Here is a 24975-nt window from a genome sequence, read left to right on the forward strand (position 1 = left end):
GCTCTCTCTCCGTGCATGCAATTATCTGATAATGATCTATTTTGGGAGATAAATCTCAGAAAGAGGAACACGCAAAGCTCTCACCTTGTTTGCACTGGGAAGCTGCGTTATGCCTTTAAAAAACAGGGAATAAAATGCGTGAAAAATAATACAGAAAGCAGCAGAAAGGCATGGTGCTTTAACTTATTCTGAGCTCAGGAGAGGGAGGGGGAAGGGGTCAGTCCTGCTGGTCACACCAGCACGTGAAATTTGGTAAAAATTATTCCTGCTGATTTAAGACTAATCAGGCCCATGAACAGCTGGACTAATTCAGCCTCGTTTCCCGTGCTTCATGTCTGGATTCCTTCATGGACATAAGAAGCAAAACGCAAGTGAAACCTCTGCATCGACTCTTTCTCTTGTGGGCCCTGGTGCCTAGCACACAGGTAGAGGTCACGCTGCAGCCTCATGCCCCGGGAAATGTGCTGCCGGGGCCTCTCCGAGCCACCTGCCTTGTCTTTGCTTGGGGAATTTGCAGGAACTTAACACCTTGGAGGCGACTGCCTCCCAATGCCCTCCGGAGAGGGGAGCGGGTCACGGCTCAGCCCTCCTCACACGCGCTGGCTCACCTCACTCACCAGCGGTGGGAGGACCGGGCAGACACTGGTGTTCCAGGACAGCCCAAACACAGTGCCTGGATGTTCTCCTGAGAGCACCAGCACACTCAAAGGGGTTTCAGAAATCTGTCACCTAATCCGTGCCTGGGAAGGAAAACATCATCAGTCTTATCTTACAGATGAGAGAATGACACAAGGAAAATAAATACTCTAAAGATGCAGGACTCCGTGGCAGAGGTGGAACGAGACCCAGGTAGATTCACTCCTGTATTCCCTCTGGAAGCCACCTCCCTGTGCCCATCCCTGAGAGCTTCTCTGATTTCTTGTTGCTAAAAACCACTGTAAAGAATGGCAAATACCTGTAACCCTTTCCTGACATCATTCCCCAGGAAGTGATATAGATAATATCTTCCCATTCAGGTGGGACATCAGGCAAATAGTGGTTGTACCACTGCAAGAAGCCAGACATGTCATGAAACCCTCCCCGAAAGGCTGGGCTGCCAGTCCCCTGTGTATTTTTGCTGTCGATGCTGAATATGATTTTTCACGCGTTCTTCATCAAGGCTGAATTTTTATTATGCCAACTGACACTTTAGCATCCACTCCCAGTGACTTCAAAAGGGGCACAGAGCACAGAGGAAGGAGAGATGAGCGTTTGCCGCCAGCCCGCTCTTCGTGCAGGAGGGTGGAGCTGTTCCAGCTGCAGGGATGTGGGCGCCAGCACCAGGCGCGGTTCCAGCCACTTGGGTCAATCCAGGGTGCCCGAGGTTTTCTGCTCCCTGTATGTTGGCACAGGAAGCCATGCAGCATGACCTTGGCACAGGACACGATATGAATTCTAAACATGGTGTGAAAGGTGTGGGCATGCATGCTATGGGATTTCCGTCCAGCCACTGTCTGCTGGGTCTGCAAATACCTACAGAACAAGAGCTACGTGGTATCCCTTTCCATGTGAGCACAGAAAGCAAGCCCTTCTCTAGGTAATTTTCTGGTCATTTATAACATCACAGAAGGAAGGAGGACTAGAAGGTATTTTGCCAGCAGATCCTGTACAGACATTGGGATAGCCTTTCAAATTGAAAAATAATCAAGTTATTTCTAGGTTTAAATGAAGCACCAAGAGGCAAGCCACTTACCCTTTCTGAAGCAACCTCTCCTCTCTGAGAGAGATGCTTTCCAAAGGTGGTGCTAGGTTAACAATTTCCATCCTCCCCAACTGTAAATACCAAAGGCCAAGTGATGTTCTTCATATAAACAGGACGAAATCAGGAAGGTAACCCAGGAGGGCAAAATGTGAATGAGCACACTTGCATCATTGATCTTGGCTTTATGCCTTGCCTGAAACACAAACGACGTCCCTCGCCAGACCTCAACTAAGGCTGAATACTCACTCATAATCTAATGGAGAGATAAACAAAGGATTTAGGGCTGGATCTGAACAAGTACGGCAAGTTTTAAAGAAATGGTATTTAAGGTATAACCTTAAATCAAAGTTATAACCTTTGCAATAATACAGTTCCTCTCGGAGCAGGACCTTCTTTCAAGCAACTTACCCACTCTAACGCACCTTTATCCATGTCTCGCTGATTACCTTCTGTGTTAAATCACTTTAAAAACATGGGTCAAAGTTGTTTCATAGCTTTACTCTCTCAGTAATGTGCAACATGAACATAATAGTGTTATTAAGAAGTCAAAAATAACTTAACACAATAGCTATATAAGATTCTCCAATGGTCAAACTTTCAGCAATTACTTTTTGTTAAGTTCAGAAAATTAGCATATTTGTTAATCAAATTAATTTAAAAAGTAGCTTTTCAAAATAAAAGCAATGCTTTAAATAGTCTTTTTTATAACCATAAAACACTTAGTCCTGTTAAAGGTAACACAAATACTACACTCAAGCACAGTACTTAAACGATTGAAATGAATGTTGTGAGCACAGGTGAGCTGGACAGCGGGAGGGACGAGGATGCATTGCTTCGTGACATTCTCCGTCTCCTTTCTACAGCGGAACAAGGAGGCATCCAATTCTCAGAATTACCCTAAACACGGGATGCGTGTCAGGGTCTTTGTAACTGCTGCACAAAAATGCTGGTACCGTTTTTTCCCCAAGCTATTTCTCTGCGCTACATCCGTAGCAGTTCTGCAGCCTTGCTTCAAATTTCTAGCACAGCACGGTTCTTAACCACAACAACGTAAGGTCAGATCCTGCTTGCTTCATCCAACTGACTTCAACGTCTAAGCAGAAGGCGGCACGCAAGATCTGACCTCTCACACCTCTTGCAGCAAACCTCACAGTTTGTGAAATCTGTAAAACCTTCCTTCCAATAGTGGCACCGCCGGGTGTCTCAGAACAGGCTGAAGCTCACCTTCAGAGTTCACGATCACCGAAGGATCTTCACAGCTCTCCTCGTAACTACGGGGCTGACTAGCTATGGTCATTACTGCACAAGTTAACGCCTATCAGCAAAGACTGTAGCTGTCCTGCAGATCTACAAGGTAGCGATGATTTACTGGAATGAAATAAATCAGCTAGTACTTATGTTAGTACGTCCTATCTAGGTGTATCCCGAAGAGCAGTTTGTTAAAATTCAGTGAAATGTACACCTCAAATCTGATCGCAATCTATCCAGCAACTCTGACTATTTAATATCCCGTTTACTTGGTTTGAATTGTTCATTAAAAATCACGTTCAGGATCTGCAGCAAACCGCTGGTTTTGTCCTCATAAAAACAGCTGTTGGTGACATTTGTTGTTGTATTTCGTTTGTTTGTTTAAACAGCGTAACAGTAATGTAACCTAGAAGTTAAATGATAAAAGCTGGAGAGTAAAATAAAGCACAAAACTGATACAAGTACTCTCTATTTGTTTTGATCTTCAGAACGAACAGGCCTATTCAAAGATGACAAAGGAATAAATTAGCAAATGACTAATGTAATGCATGAAAGGGCGTCTACAGGATTTGCATGTGCGCACACACACACGCACTTGCATACAGACAGCTTGGCTTCATTAGAAATCTCACTACCAGAGTTTAACTTAGATAAATTAACTGCATTAAAATACTGACGTTGTGAGGGTTTTAATACTACCAACACCCTGTAGAGGGCATTCCTGTGTGAATTTTTAAATGCTTTAAAAAAATAGTTTAGAGTTATTGAAATCTGCGACGAATGTGACAGCTCTGCCTCCCCTTCACAGCCTCCCGTTCTCATCTCCGGTGTCCTTCTCCTGTATTGCCTCCAGGCACCGTTTCGACTTGGCATCCGCGTGCCCACTTCCAGTTTTGCTCAGTCCGCACGACAGGCACGCTAGCTGGATCTGCTTCATGTTCTCTAGGGCTTCGTTCTTGGCATTCTTCAGGAGATCTCCTTGGCCCTGAGGATGCACAGACAGACATGCAGGAGATAGTCAGGAATCACACACATCGCTGAGGACCAAAAGCGGCAATACTGTCTCTGACACGTGGTGTGATGCTGTGGAACAGGTCCCAGGTCCTGTCTCAAATCCCCTCTGCCTCCTTGTGAACACCAGCCCCGGGGGAGGGGACTGAAGCCCCTCTTGCAGCCTGGTACCCAGCCCAGCGGGGCAGGCAGTGGCCAGCAGAGCGGGCAGGGTGAGCGGGACAGGCAATGGCTGCATGTCCCCAGCCAGGAGTCCCCTGTGAGCTGAGACCCACCCCTTCTTGCACCCCGATTTGCTACCCAGCCTTGGGCCCTCCTTTAGCAGAGCACACCTGTAAGCAGCACAGCACCCTTTAGTGCCACACTGAATCCATCTGAACCGTTTTGTTTGGGACCTTTGAGCAGGAGAATGGGAATGATAGACCTCACGAGCAAAAGCCTGCTTCTGTATCATCTCTGAGCATGTACAGGTGAGGTGACTAACGGGATGTCAATCCAATTTGTAACTATCAGGAAAAACGTGTTACATGAAATTTGTATCAAGGAGTTGGTGTTCAGAAATGCCAAAATGAATATTTATGCAATATTGATATCTCAAGTGCCGCAAAGCGACAAGATTCTGGTGCTAGAGGATACAAATAAATAAAAGCCAGAAGATGCATCTGGTTATTAAAATTCAGCATCACTGAGAACTTGAGCTGCTCTTCGCCTAATGTCACCCGAACTACAGCTTAAAGTACACCACCCGCTGCAGCTGGTTATAGGCATATTCAGAAGGAATACCTCCAGCTGACTGAAATGTCACATTCGCATCCCTGCAACCAAACCTGACCTCCTGCGAACCCACAGATGCTCTGTGGGCTCTCAGAGGAGACAACAGATATTACAGCAGGACCCGGGGCACACTGATGGCTGACCCTCCTTAGGTTTTTAAAACAAACCAGATGTGCTGGGGGACTTGCAGCGCGACACCTTCCAGCAGTGGGAGCATCTCGCTGCTCTCCCTTTCCCCAGATCTAAGAGGAAGGATTTATCCCACACCCATGAGAGCACAGTTCTCTTTTTGCCAGTGCCTGGCACCGGACTTGCACCGCCTGAGCCCCTGCAAACAATGTTCACAACGAAGAAACAATGGTGGCTTGCAAGTCCCGCTGCACTGGTAAACACCACGTGGGAAACCACGTCAGCCAGGGATGGCAGCCCGCACCCGGAAACGTGATTGCCTCATCTCCTGGTGACATGAATTTGTCCCTGCTGAACAATGTAAATCGCTACCCAGATGCTGGGAATCCAACTCAATGCAAGAATAACAAAAAGCACTGGGACTGCGCGAGCAGCTCTGTGCTATTCGGTATGAAACTCTTTAGAAGAGATTTGCATCTCGGCAGCATGACAGTTATGGGAATACACAGACAAATAGCTTGGGATCCAGTGAGCAGACATGCTTTGAAAAAACAAAACAGGAGTAATATACGCAGCATATATTTCACATAGCCATGATCTTGCCTTTAGGACAGAGGTTGAGTTTGTGGTTAAAGGCAGTAAGCCGGAATCCAGGAGCACCATAGCTGCCTCGAGTGTCCAGCACGCTCCGGTCTCCCTGTCTGCAAATGGCACAGGAATCATGCTGGACTGTAGCAACAGGGACAACACACCACGGCATAGGCAAAGAGATCCGACAGCACTATCATCGATGACATGATAATGTTATCAAAAAGGGTGGTAGATTCTTCACTACGCAAATAGAGTTTTAAATAATTTGGTTTGGGGATGAAACAGACCCAGCTGCAGTGGGGGTGCTGCTTTTTCTTGTCAGGCATGCGGGACTGAAGACACCAAAGGCTGCACCAACACGCAGAAAAGAGTCGGTGTGATGACGCTTTGCAGCCTTAACTTCTCCAAGTCCAAACCTGGCACTATGTATTCCTGTAGCACAAGAAACAACTCAAAATAGACATCCCTACAGCACCAGGAACAACTAAGCCCCAAACCTGGGAGAGACAGTGCAACAGAAAGGCAAAATGATGATGATGAAGGCCCAGCACCCCAAAGCACCTGGTGTCCCCTTAGTTGGGATGTCTGCGGAAAGCCTTCTAGGAGGTTGTCCTCTGCCTGTGGCATGGCCAGAATCTCCCCAGGCAGCAGGAGCAATCACCCATGCAGGGCATGGAGGAGGAGGATTTCCTGTCATGTGGCAGCACAAGATGGATGCAGCTCCCTAAGCTGACACAAAGAGCTTCAACTGAGTCTATGTCACTTTATTCATGTCCTCTTCCTTCCCAGAGTGAGGGCAATGGATGGAAATCTTGGGTGGCCCACAAACTGTGTCTTTGCCTAGGGACTCACTGAGACACTCATTTAAGGGAAGCTACTTGGGATTTGATAAAACCCCACTTGGAGGACGACAGCCTGAGTCCGCCCTGCAAAGACTCCTATCTGAAGTCCCCAGAAGCCAAGGGACTTCACACCCTGTGTGAGGGTGCTGAGCCACCCGCTCTCCCTCATGCATATTCCAATTTCACACGTAAGTAACCAGGCAGTTCAGATTACAGGTTTTGTCTGAGGCAACACACAACACGTCTTCTGGTTCCAAGAAGAAAAACACTCCTCCTGAGCACACTTCCAATATTTTGAAGACATTCTTATTTTACAGTGATCTAAAAACGGAAATGGACTTATCAAAATAGTGCGATTCCATTCATTTGCAGACCAATTGATTTATGTCTTAGTCTCCTTGTATTTTTTATTTTTAAACAGCTGGTTCATTTGAGCAAGCTGAAGGAGCAAAAACGATTTTGAATCATCTGTCACAAGAAAATTAATGACAAACCAGCCCCCTCTGACAGAGCTGTCATAATTCTAGAGACACCATAAAAAAAATAATCTGTGGGCATGCTCTGTTTGAAAAGCCATCTGTTTGCTTTGAAAAACTGGCTGTGAGCATAATCCACTTAAGAAAAAATGTCAGCAAAATTGTGTCAACACCTTAACGAACTAAATACTGGAGAGAAGCTGGAGTAAACCTTAAAAGTAGGATTGCATTGAAACAACCTTCATAAATCAGTCATTGTGATCATCGCTGTGCACAGAACAATCCCCTTTGCCCTTACAAACAAAGCATCTCTCTTCCAGCAAAGAGAGATCATGATGGTCCACTTCGGCATCTATCCACCTATCTCCCTTCTGCTATTGGTATCATCAGCCTTCCTGAAAATAAATACTTGTGAGAAAGTCTAAACTCAGCATTTGGCAGGACACTAAATTAAGCCAGAAGAGATTAATCGAACATTCCACTGGAAAAAACTGATCAAAGGCCCCATTTTTATCAGAGTTAGGGAACATTAAATGTCAGGTTTCATACCCCTAACTACAACTAACTGTGGAGCCTCAGCACAAATTAACATTACAGTACAAATAATGCAGCTTGTCAAGCAAGTATAAGATTATAAGTCTTTATCTTGACAGGCTAATACTACTTAGAAAATGGGGATAATCTGACATGGCTTTAAATATTGCCCAGTTTCAGTGACAACCCATGAAGCGCTTTAAGAAGCATAAGTAGTTCTAGGTAGACACTGGCAATGGCCGCAGATGGGATGAATTCTGTATGTGGTTGTTTATTATTTATTTTTTTTGCCAAATCAAACTCCTAAGTTTTTATGAGTCAAGACAACGGCTCATTATATCCGGCGACAACCCAGACTCTGAGGCTGGGGAAACGAGAGGAGGAGGCGGGTTAGGTAAGTGGCAGCATTTTGTGTTTGACTCTACAGTATTAACTTTTTTTAATATGTGCATGTATATTTCTACATAAACATAGATATATGGGTGTGGATATGTACATTAATAAATAATTACCGTTTCTATTCCTATGCTTTCAAGGAAACGCTCTGTGACACGTAGGTCATAGCAGACCTCTAGCTCTGGGCACCCACCAGGACTGGGGACCCTGGCTACCACACAGGAGGGACCCGAAGCCCCCATGTTGGCAGCTGCCCGCACCAGCATCAGGGGACTGCAGGAGGACCCTGAAGGCCACCGCTCGGCCTGTGCAGACGGAACTGCATCAACAGGTCACCCCACACAAATGCCTCCCTTTCCTACCAGCGAAGTGGAAAATCCCATGTTGAGCAATAGGGCCTTCTCCCGGGGTTCAGAACCGGCTGTGTTTTCAGGGAGGCTGAAAGAGTGGCTGCGAAGGCCATTTTGTAATCTGCTGCTTGCTAAAGCAGGCAGTTGCTTATCTCCTGGCAGACACGTTCTCTGACAGCACATTATGGGAGCTTTCCTCTCCGCTCCTCGGGGGCTGAGTAAACAAACAATAAATAACAGAGGTCTCACCGCACATGCCACATCATGCTCATGATATTACTGTTATTTTTTAACTTTTTCTCAAAGAAACAAGCCCTTACGTTATTATTTAATCACAAAGTAAAACCTCCAGAGGCCGCCTGTGGTTGGCTGAAAAAGCCAGACACGGCCAAGTGAAACAATGGCAAGCATTGCGTTGTTCCACATCTCAGAGGTAACAGGGGTAAGGTAACGGCACCCATAGTCTGTGCCGAGGGACTCGGAAAGCAGAAACACTGGAGAGCTGCTGTGACATTGGGATATTCTATGTGCAGGAGGCATTTACCACAAGGGGGGCATTTGCATTTTCAAAGTGTCATAGTGGGACTTTAATTGTGTTTAACATTAATAAGGAGGCACACAATTAAATGAGTGCACATGGCTTTGAAAATATAATCCTGAGGAGGAAATCATTAATGAAATGATTTGACTGCTATGTTAAACTTATTACAAAAAGCAGATATTTTTCCATGCCTCCTTCGAAGTCAAATGTGGGAACAATTTATATGAATTTGATTATGATACATCCCCATTTCAGAACAGAGTACTCCAAAAACACACAAAGTATTTCTGTATCAATGCAGACTTTAAAAACCCACCCTTTTCATTACTACTGCCTCTAGTTTGTCAAGAGCTTTGCTTTATTCTCTATGATAGAGAGTGCACATGCTGCCATGAAAAATTATTGTACACAAAGATTATACAGAAAGCATATAATCACTTCTCACACACTGAAAAATAAAGGATTGCAAAAATGAGTTACCCCACAGGAAAAGCAGAAGCCAAGCATTACTTATCAATTTATTTTAAACCCTTGTGAAGCAGAAATTCACTTCCTATCAGGAAAATACAAAGGCCACAAATATAAAGGATGGCACTTAAATGGCACTCCTTGTACCACCGGTGTATCATTTAATGTCTGGGGTTTGGGGGTAGCTTCCCACATACCCAGTTCTGAACCAAATGCAAGAGCTTGCTTCTACCTGGCTGAAGCCAGCAACAGCTTTGCCACTGGGTAAATTGGGCGATCTGACCGGGTCCTCACTGGGGCCCGAATCACCGCATTTCTCAGTATTTGCTAGTAATTTCAGACGTCAAACTGAGTGTCTCATTTTGGTGCATCAGCGTGTTACTGACAGCCAGAGACCTTCTCTCCCATTTCCCAAAGCAGAGTCTAGCAAAAATTTCCAAGAGGGAAATAGAGCTGAGAATCAACTATATCACATAGAGAACAGATCCAAGATGTACGAAAAAGAAAATATCCACCCAGGGAAAGGCAGTCACCATTATATGAAGTGTTAAATCTCTGTAAGCAAGAGCAAGAAAGAGAAACTATTGTGGAACAGATTGTCGTGTGCAGCTTTGACACAAGGTTACACGATAGAAACAAGGTGAACACGAGTTTTCAGATGAGCATTGAAATTGAATCAAAGGTTGTGCCAAGCAGCAAGGTCAGGAGTTCTAGGGCTGATCTGCTCAACGCATCACAGCCAGCAGCTGGGACACCTAGGAGAGCAAGGATGAGGAAGAAGACCGAGGAGGAGGAGGAGAAATAGTTAACAGGAGCAATCTCCTAGTATTGCTGTATCTAACCTTACTTCAGCTTACTTATTCCTTACTTCAGCCTTTCTCCATTTACTGCATGAACCAGCCGGGCTCTGGGCTCTCCTGCCTGTCTGTCGCTACACAGGAGGCTGAGCAGGTTCAGAGAGCAGAAAGAACCTCAGGAAATACCCAGGAGAAACATCAGGAGTGCAGAACTGCCCTTGGCTGTACTGTATTTCCCAACTGTTTTACAACTTACTCAGGGAAAAAATTCCTGTTTGTACCTGGTATTTGCACGAGTCTCGGAAATGAAACCTCACCGGCAAGCAACACCGGCAGCCTTGAGGGCACTCACCAACTTGCCAAGACGCGCAGCCCTACGGTGGTGCATCCCAGCCAGCAGCATCCTGCCAGCAAGCACCTAACTGAAGGCCAACTGCTGGGCGAAGGGCTAAGGGGTAACCATCTCTGCAAATACCATTTACAAAGCTCTTTTCCAGTGCAGTCAGGTGTAAGAGCGAGAGAACAACCCCAGCATTCCCCCAGGTGGTTGGTAAAATTCCCATGGCAACTCCAGAGCAACCTGTCCAGGAGCTCCCTGTACAAAAGCAGAAGACGCTCTCAGCAGTTCAAGGGAAAGCAGGCAGGAATCTGGATTACGGCCCCTCCACAGAGCCCATTCGGTCCCAGCTTGACCTGAGCACGCAGTAGGTTCCAGTATATCAGTCCAGTTCTCTTTGAGGCACAGATCTCTGCAACCACAGTAGGTGTTCAGATACCATCGCAAAGGGACAGAGGTTAATAAAAATGAATAAATAAATGATAACAAATAGAATAAATAAATAACGGCCAAAGTAAAGTAGGATTCAGAGAGCTCTAGCTTGTAATACAGATCAAATCTTAACCTCACCCATGACTCTAGTGTGATCACTCATCGCGGCCACGGACTGGACTACTCTGTTAACACACCCAAAGGTTTTGTGGCTGCAGACCAGTACTCTGACCCAGACACGGAGCCCGATGCTAAAATTGTAAATGTGGTGTGTTAAGAACACTACCCAGGTTACCTGAAAACCAGTTCCATCTGATTTTAACTACTTACATTTAAACTCCCAAACTAGACCAATCTGACAGTTAGTCATTAGGCTGTTCCACACAAACCCCAAAACTTTTGAACTGATTTCATTTTGCCATTTGGGTCTCACCCCGAAGGTCTGCATTGGAGGGGATGATTAAATGAGGATCTACAGAGGTGTCCAGCATTAGCGTGGCTAGTTTTCCAGGAGGCTAGCAACAGTTCACCGCACAGCCAAGCGATCAACCCCGCAGCACAAAGCAGTGACCTGAGCAGCTGGGAAGAGGGAACGCCGCTCCCTCTGCCAGCGTGGTACCTCCTTGAAAAACACCCCTGGCATTTTTTGCCTTCTTTTCCAGCTGTTGGAGAGGTGCAGTTAAAAACAAAATGTCTGTGCTGGATACCAACAGACGCTCCCCTCAGCACCACGCTGGGCAAGGCTCCCCGCTTTATTACTAAACCGCCAGCCCATCACTTGTATATTCCCAAATCGTGGGACACAGCCAAACGCAAACCTTGAGGGCAGCCTGGGAGGTGGAAATGAACAAATCACCTCTGTCACGCAAGGAAAACCACAAAAACAGTCATGCAATTAGCAAAAAAGCAAATACTTAGAAAAACTTCTGGTTCTGGCTGCTGGCCTAGCCAGCGTGAGTGTATCACTGCCTTGTGCAGCCATGGCAACTTCGGAAAGAGGGTCTGTATCTGTAATTCTCTTACAGAATTTGCCTAATGAAATAAAGGCGAAGGACATATGTGGCCAGCTTGCTCTCTGAAACACAGTCAAGTGCCCTCCCAAACCCTACTGGCCCTAGACCAAAGTCTGAGAAGGAATTAACATCAACCATTTGCTTGAATGCCTAAGTGGCAAAAGCACTCATGCTGCAGCGTTCCCTATTGATCTTTAAGCAGAGCTCTCCACTGAAATCCGTGGGCTCTTGCAAATCAATTGCATCGTACGGCTACTAATCTATTCCTCCAAGAAGGCATTTTACGTATTAAAGAGTGGGCTTTTATTTTCTTTTTTTTTTAAAAAAAATGCCTCTTGCTTCTTTCTCATCTGGGCATTTAAATTAAATTACCTTATATCAGGCTGTCAAAAGCAATGAATGTGAACATCGACTGTCTGTAACTGTGTTGCAGCAGGAATTTGCTTTCAGAAATAATGGCATTAATTTGATGTGAGCCATGTGCTGAGCAGTTCAGCTGCTCGTGTGTCTCTCAGGCACTGCATCTAGCAGACAGTTTGCAAGCACAGCCACAAATGTATGGACTCTCCCTGTCAACCCCTCCATGCTAGGAGCCTGTGTTTTTTCTACTGAAAAGTTTGACATCCAAGGGTTGGCTGGAAGCCTGGGAGTGCATAATCAATACTAAGAAACCCCTACATCATTGAAGAAATCGGGGTGTTATTTATTATTTATTTTTGATACACAGCCATGACATGGAAATCAAAGCTATATGTCCAGGCATTTATTTCTTAGTCCTCCTTTGGTCACAAAATCCAATTCCCCACATGTACCAGCACCAGCTGGTAACTCCAGTAAAGCCCAGCGAGTCCCAGAAAAACAAAACAAGGGGAAGAAACATGAGGCAGAAAGGGCAGACTTCTTCCGAGTAAAAGGACCAGCTGCGGGAGAAGATATATTTTGCAGCTAACGAAATACCTATGCGAAGCAACCCCTGAGCAAAACACTTGGCTGGGAATAGCTGGCACTCTTCCCCCTCCCTGCTCCCCAGTGCCCTTTGCAGTGACTCACGGCCGCCCAGGCTGCAAGCCACACAGTTAACATCAAAATCATGTCCTTCACCGCAAGTGTTGACAGCAAAATGTCCATTAACTTCATCAGAGGCTGGAAAGGCTTTCGTGACCATCCCCAAGCTGATTCTGTTTTGACTGAACACAACAGGCATCTGCATGGGTTTGGGGTTTTTTGTTTGGTTTTGTTTTTTTGGTTGGTTTTTTTGGTGGGGAAGGGGAGGGGAGTGTTACAGGAGATGCAGCATGAACACAGCTCTCCTTAGACCACTGCTTGGGGCAACAGCTAAAAAAAAAAATGCAACCCTGCAGCTGTGCTTAATGATAACTGAAATAACCTAATTAAGATGAAATGAAATTAGGCCGGTCAGAGCTCAGGGTTTCTGGACAGGTAGCAGAGCATGCTCATGCAGTGCTTGTTCCTGCGTACAGCTCCTTACGCTCGCCTTGCCTCTGAGTAACCACCTGGCACAAACACTAATTTCTTAGCAACTACATGGTTTGCAAATCCTCCTGCTGCGGTGGCAGCTGGCAAACATCACCCGCTGACCGGGGTGCAGGAATCCACAGAACCCACCCGAGCTCCCCATTCCTGCCTGGGGACGTGACACCCCTCTGGTTTGGCTGCTCGTCTCCCTTCGTGCGAGGTGCCGTGGGCAATCAGTTTCTAACCTGCTCACCAGCAGCACAGACCACAAACAACTTTATGCTGAAGCAGAAAGCTTTGAGCTGAGACCAAAAATGCCAAATCACATGAAAGGTTAAGTGAAGAAAGAAAAAAATAACACAGAATGCTATCTAACTGCTAGGAGGGATCAGGTTTTTAGCAGATCGCTAAGCAAACGCTCTGATCCACCTAGTCCCCGCCAGCTGGGACATGCCCTGTCCAGGGACCAGCCCTGTCACTCTGGTCCCTGCAGTCAAAGGCAGGTTTGCTGGTGAGACGGGACAGTGAGCTCGGTAAAAGAAGAGCTGAGACAGCTTCTCTGCTCGCGTTCCCCCAGCCAGAGGTCAAAGAGGCTCCTGTGGGCTCAGTGGCCCTGGGCTCTGGGATAATAGGGTTTGCTTCCCTTGGGAGAATCCCGGCCTCGCTCTCCCAGTGCAGATGTGAAGCCAAGTACAAACAGGAGCAGGTATGGTTATTTTTGTTAGCACCACGCCGACCCAGTAGGCAGAGATCTACCGAAATGAAGCGACTGGGAGGGGAGGACAAAATCAGGAGTGGTCAGAAACAGGCACGGCTGGATGTGAGAACTCTGTGAAGGATGGGAACGGAGGCACAAAGCAAAAGGAGTGAGCCAAGCACAAAAACAAGTGGTGCAGGATGAGGACTGTGGTATTCATTTGCACGTGCGTTGCCTCAAAATGTTAATGAGGGAAACTGAACAAGCACAACTTCCAACCCGTTACGATGCTATGCCACAGAAAATAAAAGGCTTTTTGGCAAAATTGAACTCAAGTTTTACACCTCATACAGAGGGCTGTAGTAATACGTCTGCAGTTACTGGTGAGGGTTACAGGGGATGAATTTAGACTACCCAGCTTCAGACCACCGCGGCACCCTCTGAAGGAAACTGTCCTTCTGATGCTGCCAGCAGACTCCAGTCTCAGCCTGTCCATCCCAGACTGCTAAATTAGGCCCCTCAGGCTGAGCTGTGCAACTCCCACCACGTTTGTCACCGCTTGAAAACGTAAAAAAAATTCCAGGTGCTTTTCAGTGCCTTCACGTGGCTCACCTCCTCCCCGCTGCACAGTACACCAGCATCGCCAGGTCACGGGTGAGAGGGAGCAGGAGCCCAGGGGACACCGAGCGAGAGCACGCAGAGCACTCAACTGCAATTATTGTCACTCCCTGCCAATTCAGAGGGACCACAGCATATCAGTAAGGCTCCTCCTGCTGATACGGGACCTATGTCTGATCTGTAACACTGAGGATGCTGGAGGAAAAAAAGCTACTTTTCAACTTGCTGAGTCTGACTGTTGCATCTGTTCAGCGTGCTCTCTCACGTACACTGCCTATCTGACATAAGCCATCTTTTTCTTTTTGTGATCTAAAAATAAACAGCAGCCGCCACAGCAACAGAATCACTGGTTTTGTCTCAGCTTTTCTCCCCAAATGGTTCCGACATCTACCTGGGGAAATGACCCATAAGAAAGGGTCCTTTCCCTCCTGCAGGGTTCGTCACCTTGCACTTGATTTCAGCTGAGCCAGGTGAAAGAAGACTGTAGATGTCAAGGATACAACACAAGATCGCAGTCTCCCAATCCATTGTTCATACAGTAAAGCTTACTTCCACCCAGCAAGCACTTGGGCCTCTGATTTCTCTAGCTCCTCCACAAGTTTTTGGGAACTTTTAGGGGGTGGTCGCTCTGAATTGTCAGGGAGTGACGATAATTGCAGTTAAGTGCTCTGCGTTCTCTCACACGGTGTCGCTTGGGCTCCTGCTCCCTCTCACCCGTGACCTGGTGATGCTGGTGTACCCCTAAATGCCACATTTAGGACTTATGGGATCTACCAGGGTCGCTGGGTAAGAATAACTGCAAAGCAAATGCCTGGTCTCACTGAACACCTACAACTTCCACTTAATGCAGTTTGTGGATTTTGACTAACTGTCCAAGCCTTCCCTGCAGATCCATATTGCCAATAATCATATATGTTGACACAGAAGTCTTTACTCCACAGCCCACTACTACTGGTGGGTCCAGACTGCAAAAATGAATCAAAGCCACCATTGAGTTAAATAGCATTTTACTTTAACCGCAGCCCTTGAAATACGTTAGCGGTGTGGATGAACGTTTTCTCTTTTCGATGTCAGGGGCAGTAATGGAAGCTGGACTGGCACAATGAAATGGGGAAGGTCACACCAGAAAATTGCCACCTGCTGGATTCAGAGTTCAGCTCCCCTCCCCTGACTCCTGTACTCACACAAGTCAAAGGTATTGTGCTAGCAATGGTATTATGCACACCCCGACATAGAATCATAGAATCATTTAGGTTGGAAAAGACCCTTGGGATCATCGAGTCCAACCATCAACCCCACTCTATAAAGTTCTCCCTTACACCATATCCCTTAACACCACATCCAAACAAGTCTTAAACACATCCAGGCATGGTGACTCCACTGCCTCCCTGGGCAGCCTATTCCAGTGTCTGACCACTCTTTCCGTGAAGAATTTTTTCCTAATGTCCAGCCTAAACCTACCCTGCTGCAGCTAGAACCCATTCCCTCTTGTTCTATCACTAATTACCTGTGAGAAGAGACCAGCACCAACCTCTCTACAATGGCCTTTCAAGTAGTTGTAGAGAGCGATGAGGTCTCCCCTCAGCCTCCTCGTCCTCAAACTAAACAGTCCCAGCTCCTTCAATCGCTCCTCATAAGATTTATTCTCCAGGCCCTTCACCAGCTTCGTTGCCTTCCTCTGCACTCGCTCCAGCACCTCGATATCTCTCTCATATTGAGGTGCCCAGAACTGGACACAATACTCAAGGTGTGGCCTCACCAGTGCTGAGTACAGGGGGACGATCACCTCCCTCCTTCTGCTGGTCACACTATTTCTAATACAAGCCAGGATGCCATTGGCCCTCTTGGCCACCTGGGCACACTGCTGGATCATGTTCAGCTGCTTGTCAATTAGAACCCCCAGGTCCTTTTCTGCCAGGCAGCTCTCCAGCCACACTTCCCCAAGCCTGTAGCGATGCATGGGGTTGTTGTGGCCCAAGTGCAGGACCTGGCACTTGGCCTTGTTGAAGCTCATACCGTTAGCATTGGCCCATTGGTCCAATCTATCCAAGTCGCTCTGTAGAGCCTCCCTATCCTCATGTAGATCAACACTCCCGCTTAGCTTTGTGTCATCTGCAAACTTGCTGATGATACACTCTATGTCCTTATCAAGGTCATCAATAAAGACGTTAAACAGAAATGGTCCCAACACCGAGCCCTGAGGGACACCGCTTGTGACCTGCCGCCAGCTGGATTTAACTCCATTGACCACCACTCTTTGGGACCGCCCATCCAGCCAGTGCTTGTGGAGAGAGGATTCCTATCTATGCGACGGAAGTAGAGGGTGAGGACCCAGCATTCATACAGAGACAAGCCAGCCCCTAGCTTCGGCAAAGCACAAGGGCCAGCTGTCACTCGGTTGTAAAGTTCGTTACTGGATTTGACTGAGGCCGCTGACAGTGCCAGGGAAAACCCAGCCACCATCTCCACAACAGCCGAGGAGGAAGTTCCGATGGAGAAACCGGCAGCTTTCATCACCTCCTGAGCTCCCCCAGGGAATTAGCTTCAATTAGACACCCATTCCCCTGCAGGGTTTTGTCGATGCTGGAACGTTAATTCACATAACAAAAGGGGCACTCAACTTCACAGCATTTGTAAGTTCAGGGAAGCTGTGATCCGCTGACAGTAGCTGCAACAAGCTCAAAATATACCACAAATGTAATTTTTAGAAGACGTTAAACCTCTTGGCACACGCCAAAGCTTACACTCCAACGTAACCACTTCAGGCAAGCACCAGTTTACAGCTCCCAGAAAACGGCACAATTCAGATTTAACAATAAGCAAATGATGGAGAAAAAACAACGTACAAGCAATCCTCTTAATGTTCTCTCTTACTGTTCCCGCCATGTACAAATGAATATCCCGGTCTCTCCTTGATACAGCCCTAAAAAATTCAGAAAAAATGACTGGGTGGAGGCTTCAGGCAGCAATTCCCTCTTGCTCTGGCCCATCGTGGGCCACCTAGAAATGGTGCCCTTCGCTCAGACACACGCTCCCTTATACGACAGCAACGCACGCACAGGCTGCAGAAAGAAGCTCCCTGGTGGCACAAAGACCCATGTCTAAATGAACCGGGGAATTTAGCAGTGTAGGAACACGACTGCTTTGGGTAAAAATCCTCCCAGAGCCTGTGGATTACCCTGACTCAGGCAGGGCGCTGAGCTGACGACACACAGGAGCTCCATGCAAAACAAAGAGAGTTTTCTCTACCTGCATTTCGTTAGCCCTGAAGCAACCACAGCTCCGCCAGATCTTTACCAGGACACACGATGCTGATTCACAATGGCATTCAACAGTTTAAAACACCAGGAAGACAAAATACCCTGGCAGACACCATCAGTATCATCTCTATGTGGGCCAGAAGCAGCAATGTGTGCTAGCTGGGGAGGGACGAGATGAGCACAGCAAAAGCAAATTCTAGGTGGTAAAGTGAATTTGCTAAATAATGGAGATTAAAATACAACTGAAATTATTTAAAAATGTAATGCGTCTTCTCAATAATAAATAACCATGCAACTGAACTTCTCTTCTGATATATTATTTAAGGGACATCAGGAATCCTCCGAGTTGTGTAAAGAGATAACTGGAATTTTCTAAGCAATAGTCAGTCCCTGAGTCTGAGAAAACACATCCATTTTGTGTGTCTCAGCCCGTGAGAAATACCACGCTGCTCAACTGACCACCCTGAAACAACATCAACAGCGAATGTAAGGGAGCAAAGGAAAAGACCACAGGTATCTTCAGTGTCGTGAATAATCATCCAGGCGAGGCACCCCAGGACGGAAAAGGTCTCTCCAAGCCCCTCACTAGTGCCCGGCGTCAGGGCAGGGGTGGCGCCTGGGGCACAAGCCCAGGAGCCATCCCACAGGCCGGGAAAGGACCAGGAGGAATGGCTCCTGCCTCTCCAGCACACTGCCTCGCTGCTGGGGCTGCCTGGAGCAGGGCTGGCCGCTCGGCTGGGGTTATACTGCAATCTTTAACACCTCACGGAGGCAGCTGCTCATTTTCTTTCTTTCTTTGTTAGTAAAGCCACTGACAGATAAAAGCAAGAAATGCGTGAATTTCTGCTGAAACTTATACTTTCATTACAGCCCTTTTAATTCCTCTGAATGAGGTCATGTTGTCAGATTGGCACAAACAAGATTCCCAACTTCCATGTCTTCCAGGTTGTGTTAATTAACTCCACTGCCAGGTACGGCAGTCTTTGATATCCGCGTCTCAGATGAAAATGTCATCGTTGCAGGGGAGGGGAAGGTGGCAGAAGTTGCTGAAGTTCTTACGCCACTTGCAGTTCCTGCCTTCGCTGTCTCCCTCTCCAAGGGACGGGAGATGACACTGACCCAGTTTTTACACGCAAGCAATCCTCCTTTAGTGGGGAACCATCTACAAACATTATTCCATTCAGTCATCTTCCCCGCCTCCCCCTTAGTACTACCCATTTTCCAGCTCAGTTCTGCTCAGGCACACGTACGTACAGGAGCAGCTCCTTTTCCTCAAAAGATGAGTTCCCTCAAGGAACTTGTAATCCTACCTGCCGATTTTCCAAATAACCTCCTCATAGGTGATAATCTTGTTACTGCTCAGAACAGCATTCGGAGAACAAACTCTCTTTGTATTCACACATCATTACCTGAATGTTATTAATTACTTTTCCAGTTGCACAGTCTTTGGGCTGGACGACCCACACCCCTGAGAGAAGCTGGCCTTCACACCCAGGTGCTAAAAGTCCTGCCGGGTTGGTTGAGAAGAGGGATGACAGCAGCGCAGCTGGGGCCGAGGCTGTGACAGGGTCTGCCCCACCAGTGGAAGCACAGCAGAGAGCCAGACGCCACCGACTTCACCCCAGGGTGAATTCGGCACGAATACAGAGCGATAAACTCACGCGAACCGCATCCTGGGTAGAGACAGCTTTAGAGTCATGAGAAGTTTAGTCCAGACTAAGGCTGTGTGAGAAGCAGATGCACAGGTAAGACAGAGCGTGGCGGTTCTTCCCACTGCTTTAGCGTGATTTAGATGATACGCACGACTGGGACGAGGCGAAGGGAAGAGGGAGCTGAGGTTAGGGAGAAGAGACAAGAAAGGTGGAGACGACAGTGAGGCACAGGGGGTACCTGAGACAAGACAGCCGACCAAGCAGGGGGCTTCACTGAGCAGCCAGCCTACACGAGGAGAGAGACAGGCATCTATTTTGGCAGACTAGCGCTATTTAAACATCTTGACAAGCCTCCATTTGTGAAGCGACGCTAAAATTGGTTTTCTACACACAGCACCTCAGCGTGCCAACCCTCTGCCGGGCTCAAAGCCCGCACTGATGAGGTGACCTTGGCACAAGGGGTGCCAGGCCGGTGACCCTGCATGCTCCTGGCCCTGTCTTCTACCACCATCACTGCAACGTGATGCACCTTGCCCTGCATGCACGGCCAGTAGCCTGGCATCAGTTCCATGAGTTTTGGCAATTTGCCACATCACTCAAAATAAAAGGTACATCACAAGACTGCTTGCCATCTATCTCTGTCTATTTTAGTCAAATACAAGAAAAAAGGGCTAAGGAAGATATCACTTAAGGCTTTTCATACATCTTTCATTTCTCTAATCTGTTCTTTTTGTCCCAAAGTTACTGTGCTGTATGTATATTTGATAGCCTGTCATACATGCATACATGCATGTGTGTTTGCACACGTACAAACCCATCCCAGTGAAACTGAAGGAATAACATTTACATCTGAAATGCAGAACTTCAGATTGCAGTACAAAAAAGGAAAAAAAAATAAAACTAAAGGTTTACGTCAAAATGGAGGCAGCTCACAGCACTTGTTTTCTGGATGAACTTTGGTGACCATTTAGGTCTGTCCTACCCTTGGGTCCCACACTGATTGCAAGAAGGTCTTGTCCCTAAACCCTAAACCTAAACATGTCCCTAAACATGTTTCACATGTTGTAAAACACCCGCGGGAGCAGAGCTCTGGTGATGGAGGAGGAAGAGGGAAGTGAGAAAAATGGCGGAGACCCACATTTCTGGTCAGATGATTCTGGCCATCAGCTCCTTCCCCAAGTGCCAAGTGTCTCCGGGTCCCTGGGTCCCCCGGACACTGGGTGTCACCATGAATAACACCACAGCCTCATACCATACGCCTTCCATGCCAAGTATTTGAGTAGAGCTTAGATCACAGCAGCTAAATATTCAGTTTGATCCTGCACTGGGGCAGCAGGAGGAACTGCATAGCTTCTCACATGCCTTTCCAGTCCTGTTTTCTATGCACCCAAATAGCTGTTAAAGGCTGGAGAAAAGTCAGAAAATGGTGTGCGCTCCCTGAATGAACAGAAACTATTAACTGGGCTCGGTCCTGCAGGGGCCGCACAAGGTGGGGAGGTGAGTGCTGCTCGTCACAGGCGCCAGCGCTGTGGGCAGTGAGTGCAGCTGCACGTGGGTCCCTGTGCCTGGCTGGTTAAGCACCAGCTCTGCCTGATCCGAATGTCTGGACAATCGCTTCTTGCCAGGCAATGAAACGCTCCTGCTGTGCCAGTACTGGACAAAAACCTAGGAATAATTGGCTAATATGGGACAAAGTCTCTCCTCTCTGCCGAGCCATCCTCCATGCCCTAACACATCTCCTCAGAAACTGAAGGAGCAAGATCTGTGAACCCTGGTGATCACCGCTGTCCCTTCCCCCGCTAGTTCCTGGTGTTGTCAGCATTTGGTACTTGCAGATTTAAGTTTGCCTGGGTGGCCTTCGTGTATATTTCAAACACATGTGAATATTTAATTTGCTCTAAGTCCAATTCATGTCTTTAAACTTTCCTTGGCCGAGAAAACAGAGACCTTGTCAGAAACACCATCAGGGCTTCAAAAGCTTGCAGGGAGCAGCCAGGTACCCAGAAAGGCCACACTGTACTTGTTTGAGACTGCTCACTACACCCTCCCCGGAGCAATGCTCAGCAGCATGGCTGACGGCCAAGAAGAACAGGATATTCCAGGTGATTAACTAGTACTGCTGAGAGACTGGGATTACGCTTGTTTTACCCTGATACACACTGTTGAAGTAACTTGAGAAGTTTCCATCACCAGATACAACTGACAAAATCCACCAAGACTAAGCGTCTTTTAAAGAGAGTTCCTGCCCTTGGGCTTGAGCAAGAAAGACAAAAGCCAGTGCTGTGAGCAGTACGGGGCAGAGCTCGGGGAGGCATTTACCAACCGAGTCAGCAGAGAACAGCGTTCTGCTATGTAAGGATCTACCTACCTAATATCTACACGGTTTGGCTCTGTTGGTTTACAAAATACACTGATCAAAACACCTTTGCATGTGAATCACACACTTTTACCTCCTTACCTTGTAACTCAATATCATTTAAAGGATCCCAAATCCCCCTAATCCCAGAAAAATCTTGAAACACCTCCCCACAGACAGATGAGCCTTGTGGCACGGCCTGAAGGCCAGGAGCACAGGCTTTGACCTCTAAACGAGCTCTGGAGCTGGGAGCCTCCACCACAGTCACCACCGCATCCAGAGCACGCGAAGGGCCCAGAACGAGCTGCAGTCCCATCCCGCTCCACCAGACTCATCACAGGCTCAATAAGGAACAACCTGAACCTACCTCCTTCCTCATCTTCCCCTCTACTTTTAAATGAACTGCTTCAAGCTAAGCACATTGGTATTTACAACAGTAAACAGATGTTGACCTTGGTGGACCTTTTCACTTTCTCTACAGCGCTCTCTCAGAAAGCCAGCTGTTCCATGTTGTTTTCTTCTTTTTTGTCCTTCAGTTCATATGTAAGAAACCAACGTGATCTAGTAGCTACATTAATAATTAAAGCAGCCCTGCATTTCCTCACACGTTTGTTAAAACTGTCCTCTCATCCTCTCGTCAAAGACTGATTGGCTCAATGTATGTCAGCTGCAGCTGAGCTGGTCTCGGAGTAAGGCAGCAGACCCTTCAAAAGTAGCCAGGGCACACAGTCTGGAGAGGCTTAAAAGTCAGAAACACCACTCTGAACTGTATCAACAAAAGAAATGCAAACAACATGGGGACCAGACAGCAGGAGAGGCATTTAACCTCTCAGGAAAAAGAGCCTTTGGGGTAACCATATTCAAAACATATTTATCTAGGGAGACCTGGAGATAAGTAGACATGGAACAATACGACGAGACCTGCATTTATGAAGTCTCCACACCACACCAACCACTCCTGCCTACTGCTCTTGCTAGACTATCACTGTCACAAGATGACAGCAAATCTCAGGAGTTTGTTGCTAAGCCACTATGACTTATATTTCATCGATTTTTGCAGTTTCACAAATTGAGCGCCGATGTGCTTGTGTCCACAGAGATATGCTGGGAAAAGGAGGGACATAAAACGTGAGGAATTATTCGTGGGACAGGGGGAAGCCTAACTGACACTTAAAGGGAAAGAATTACATAGTACATGGAAGGCAGCAGCTTTATGGGGGCTCATGAATTCACCATGCTCTTGCTTAAGATCTAGATAGTGTAAATTGTTGTGCAAATCCTCTGGCAGTAATTATATGACATCTGGTACAATATATTGTTACCATTGTGCTTAATTACATGAAATGTCCCCAAGATCCTGCCATGCTGCTCTTTTGTCCACTCCATAGCATGCCAAGGTACAAAGACATGGTGCTTGCCTAACTATGGGAAAAAGGACCAATGTGAAAAGACCCAAATAAATCTCACATGCAAGATGGTACAGAGTACTGTAGAGTATCCATTAAAAACACTCCCATAGTGCACTACAATAATCCTTAAATTAAGGCTGTGAATGGACCTAGTTCTTCCAAAGATCAGCAGCAACTCTGTGCGGTACCATTGTGCATAAAGTACTTTAGAATAACGATCACAGTCTGATATGTTGCTTTTCTTCCTTAAGAAAACACATACCTTGTTGTGACGCTAAATTCAGCTCAGTTTAGGTGAGGCCAGATAAGTATATGGCTGTCTGTACGTACACCTTTCAGAAATACGGCTTTTATCTCTCCAAGTAGCCTCAAAGAGCATATCTGGGGCTCTGCTACCCAAGTGAGAGGTCTGGATGCTCCAGGACTCACAAGCAACTGAAGGCTGATTGTCACAAATGACAGTGATGAAGAAACAGGTCATTTGTGGATGTGATCCTCTGAAAGGGCTATTTGTGCACAGTTTTGCTGCATAAAACCACTTACACCAGAGCTAACACTGATCACGACTACATCATAAAATTGTGGATTTCTCCCCCAAAGAGTGATCTGCATTAGCAATTTAATAATTGTACGCCTTCTGCATTCAGCAACCTCTCTCTTTATACATCTAATCAGCATTAATTTAAATGCAGGATAATTAGCAGATACACTCATAGACGGGTTGCTGAAATGATCCCTGAAAATTTAACCACTTGATGTCTTGTAGTATGCACTAACAGTCGGAGTCCCAATAAGACAGAACACACGGCAGCAGAGGCGAAATTTTATCGTGGGCAGCAAAAAAGATTTAAAAAAAAACATGAATGCACTTCGGAGCAGAGACTAGATTCAAACATTTGGGTGTTTTGCCCTTCAGTAGAAGGCCAAAACAGTAAATGCCACTTTATCTTTGTCTTCCCATGTTTTGTCTATAAATAAGTCAGTATGTTGCTATATTAACTATCTAGATATTTACCATCAACATGCAGGCAAGTATTTGGTGGTATTGTTCCTAGACTTTGTATGTGCTGATCCACCAAAGCACAGATAGCCCAGCAAAACGTGTTTGCAGACAGACAAAGCATGTCCATGTGAGAGCAATAAATCTGAACCACAGTTAACAGACTTGAACTTTCCTTGGCTTACTTGCCAGGTTCTTGGGACTCAGGCAGATCCCAGATCCCCATTTCTTTGCCCGCATAAAAACCTCCTGGTAGTCTGTGACAGTTTTGCCTCAGTAAGGAGAGCAGGGTACCACTATTTTTTCCCCCCAGATATTCTCAAAAACTCGTAAAGCAGTCATCGAATTGGTGGTTTGCACCTGTGATGGATGCTGAGAGTGCCTCCATTACTGGAAAACGCTTGGGACAAGATCCCGCGGGAGAGGCAGACGGAGCGGGCAGAAGGGCCCTGGGAGAGGCGGCAGCGGAGGGTGCTGGAGCAGACCCAAGCTGGCCCTGCACGCACGCCGCCCGAACCTGCGTGAGCACACCTGGCCTGAAAGCTGTGCAGTGCTCTACGGCGGCACCGAGGGCAAGTGGGTATGTCCCAGCTCTCAGGGGGACTCGTTAGCTCAATCCCAGAACTGCCTTAACAGGCTGCACCCCACCTCCCCAAGCGCAGGCAGGAGGAGCTCACGCCTGCCTGCAAAAGCGGCCACCGGTGCCAGGGAGGAGGTGACCTCACCAGGGGACAGAGGGAGGAACACCAGCGCCTGGGGAGAAACAAGCATGAGCCCCACACACCCTCATGAACGCCTTCACCCTGTGAAATGGACGGTCGCCTGTT

General features: G+C 47.0%; 1 protein-coding gene across 1 annotated transcript in view; it reads right to left on the reverse strand.

Annotated features, from left to right (window-relative positions):
- Window positions 1–1461: 1461 nt before the first annotated feature.
- Window positions 1462–24975, reverse strand: part of PLCL1 (phospholipase C like 1 (inactive)) — a 216387-nt gene continuing 192873 nt past the window's right edge. The window contains exon 6 of the mRNA XM_054209423.1: window positions 1462–3974. Coding sequence (XP_054065398.1) covers window positions 3792–3974 — 183 coding nt within the window. The 3' untranslated portion in view covers window positions 1462–3791. The remainder of the gene's footprint in view (window positions 3975–24975) is intronic.

The sequence above is a fragment of the Rissa tridactyla genome, chromosome 7, assembly GCF_028500815.1.
Source record: "Rissa tridactyla isolate bRisTri1 chromosome 7, bRisTri1.patW.cur.20221130, whole genome shotgun sequence".
NCBI lineage: Eukaryota > Metazoa > Chordata > Aves > Charadriiformes > Laridae > Rissa > Rissa tridactyla.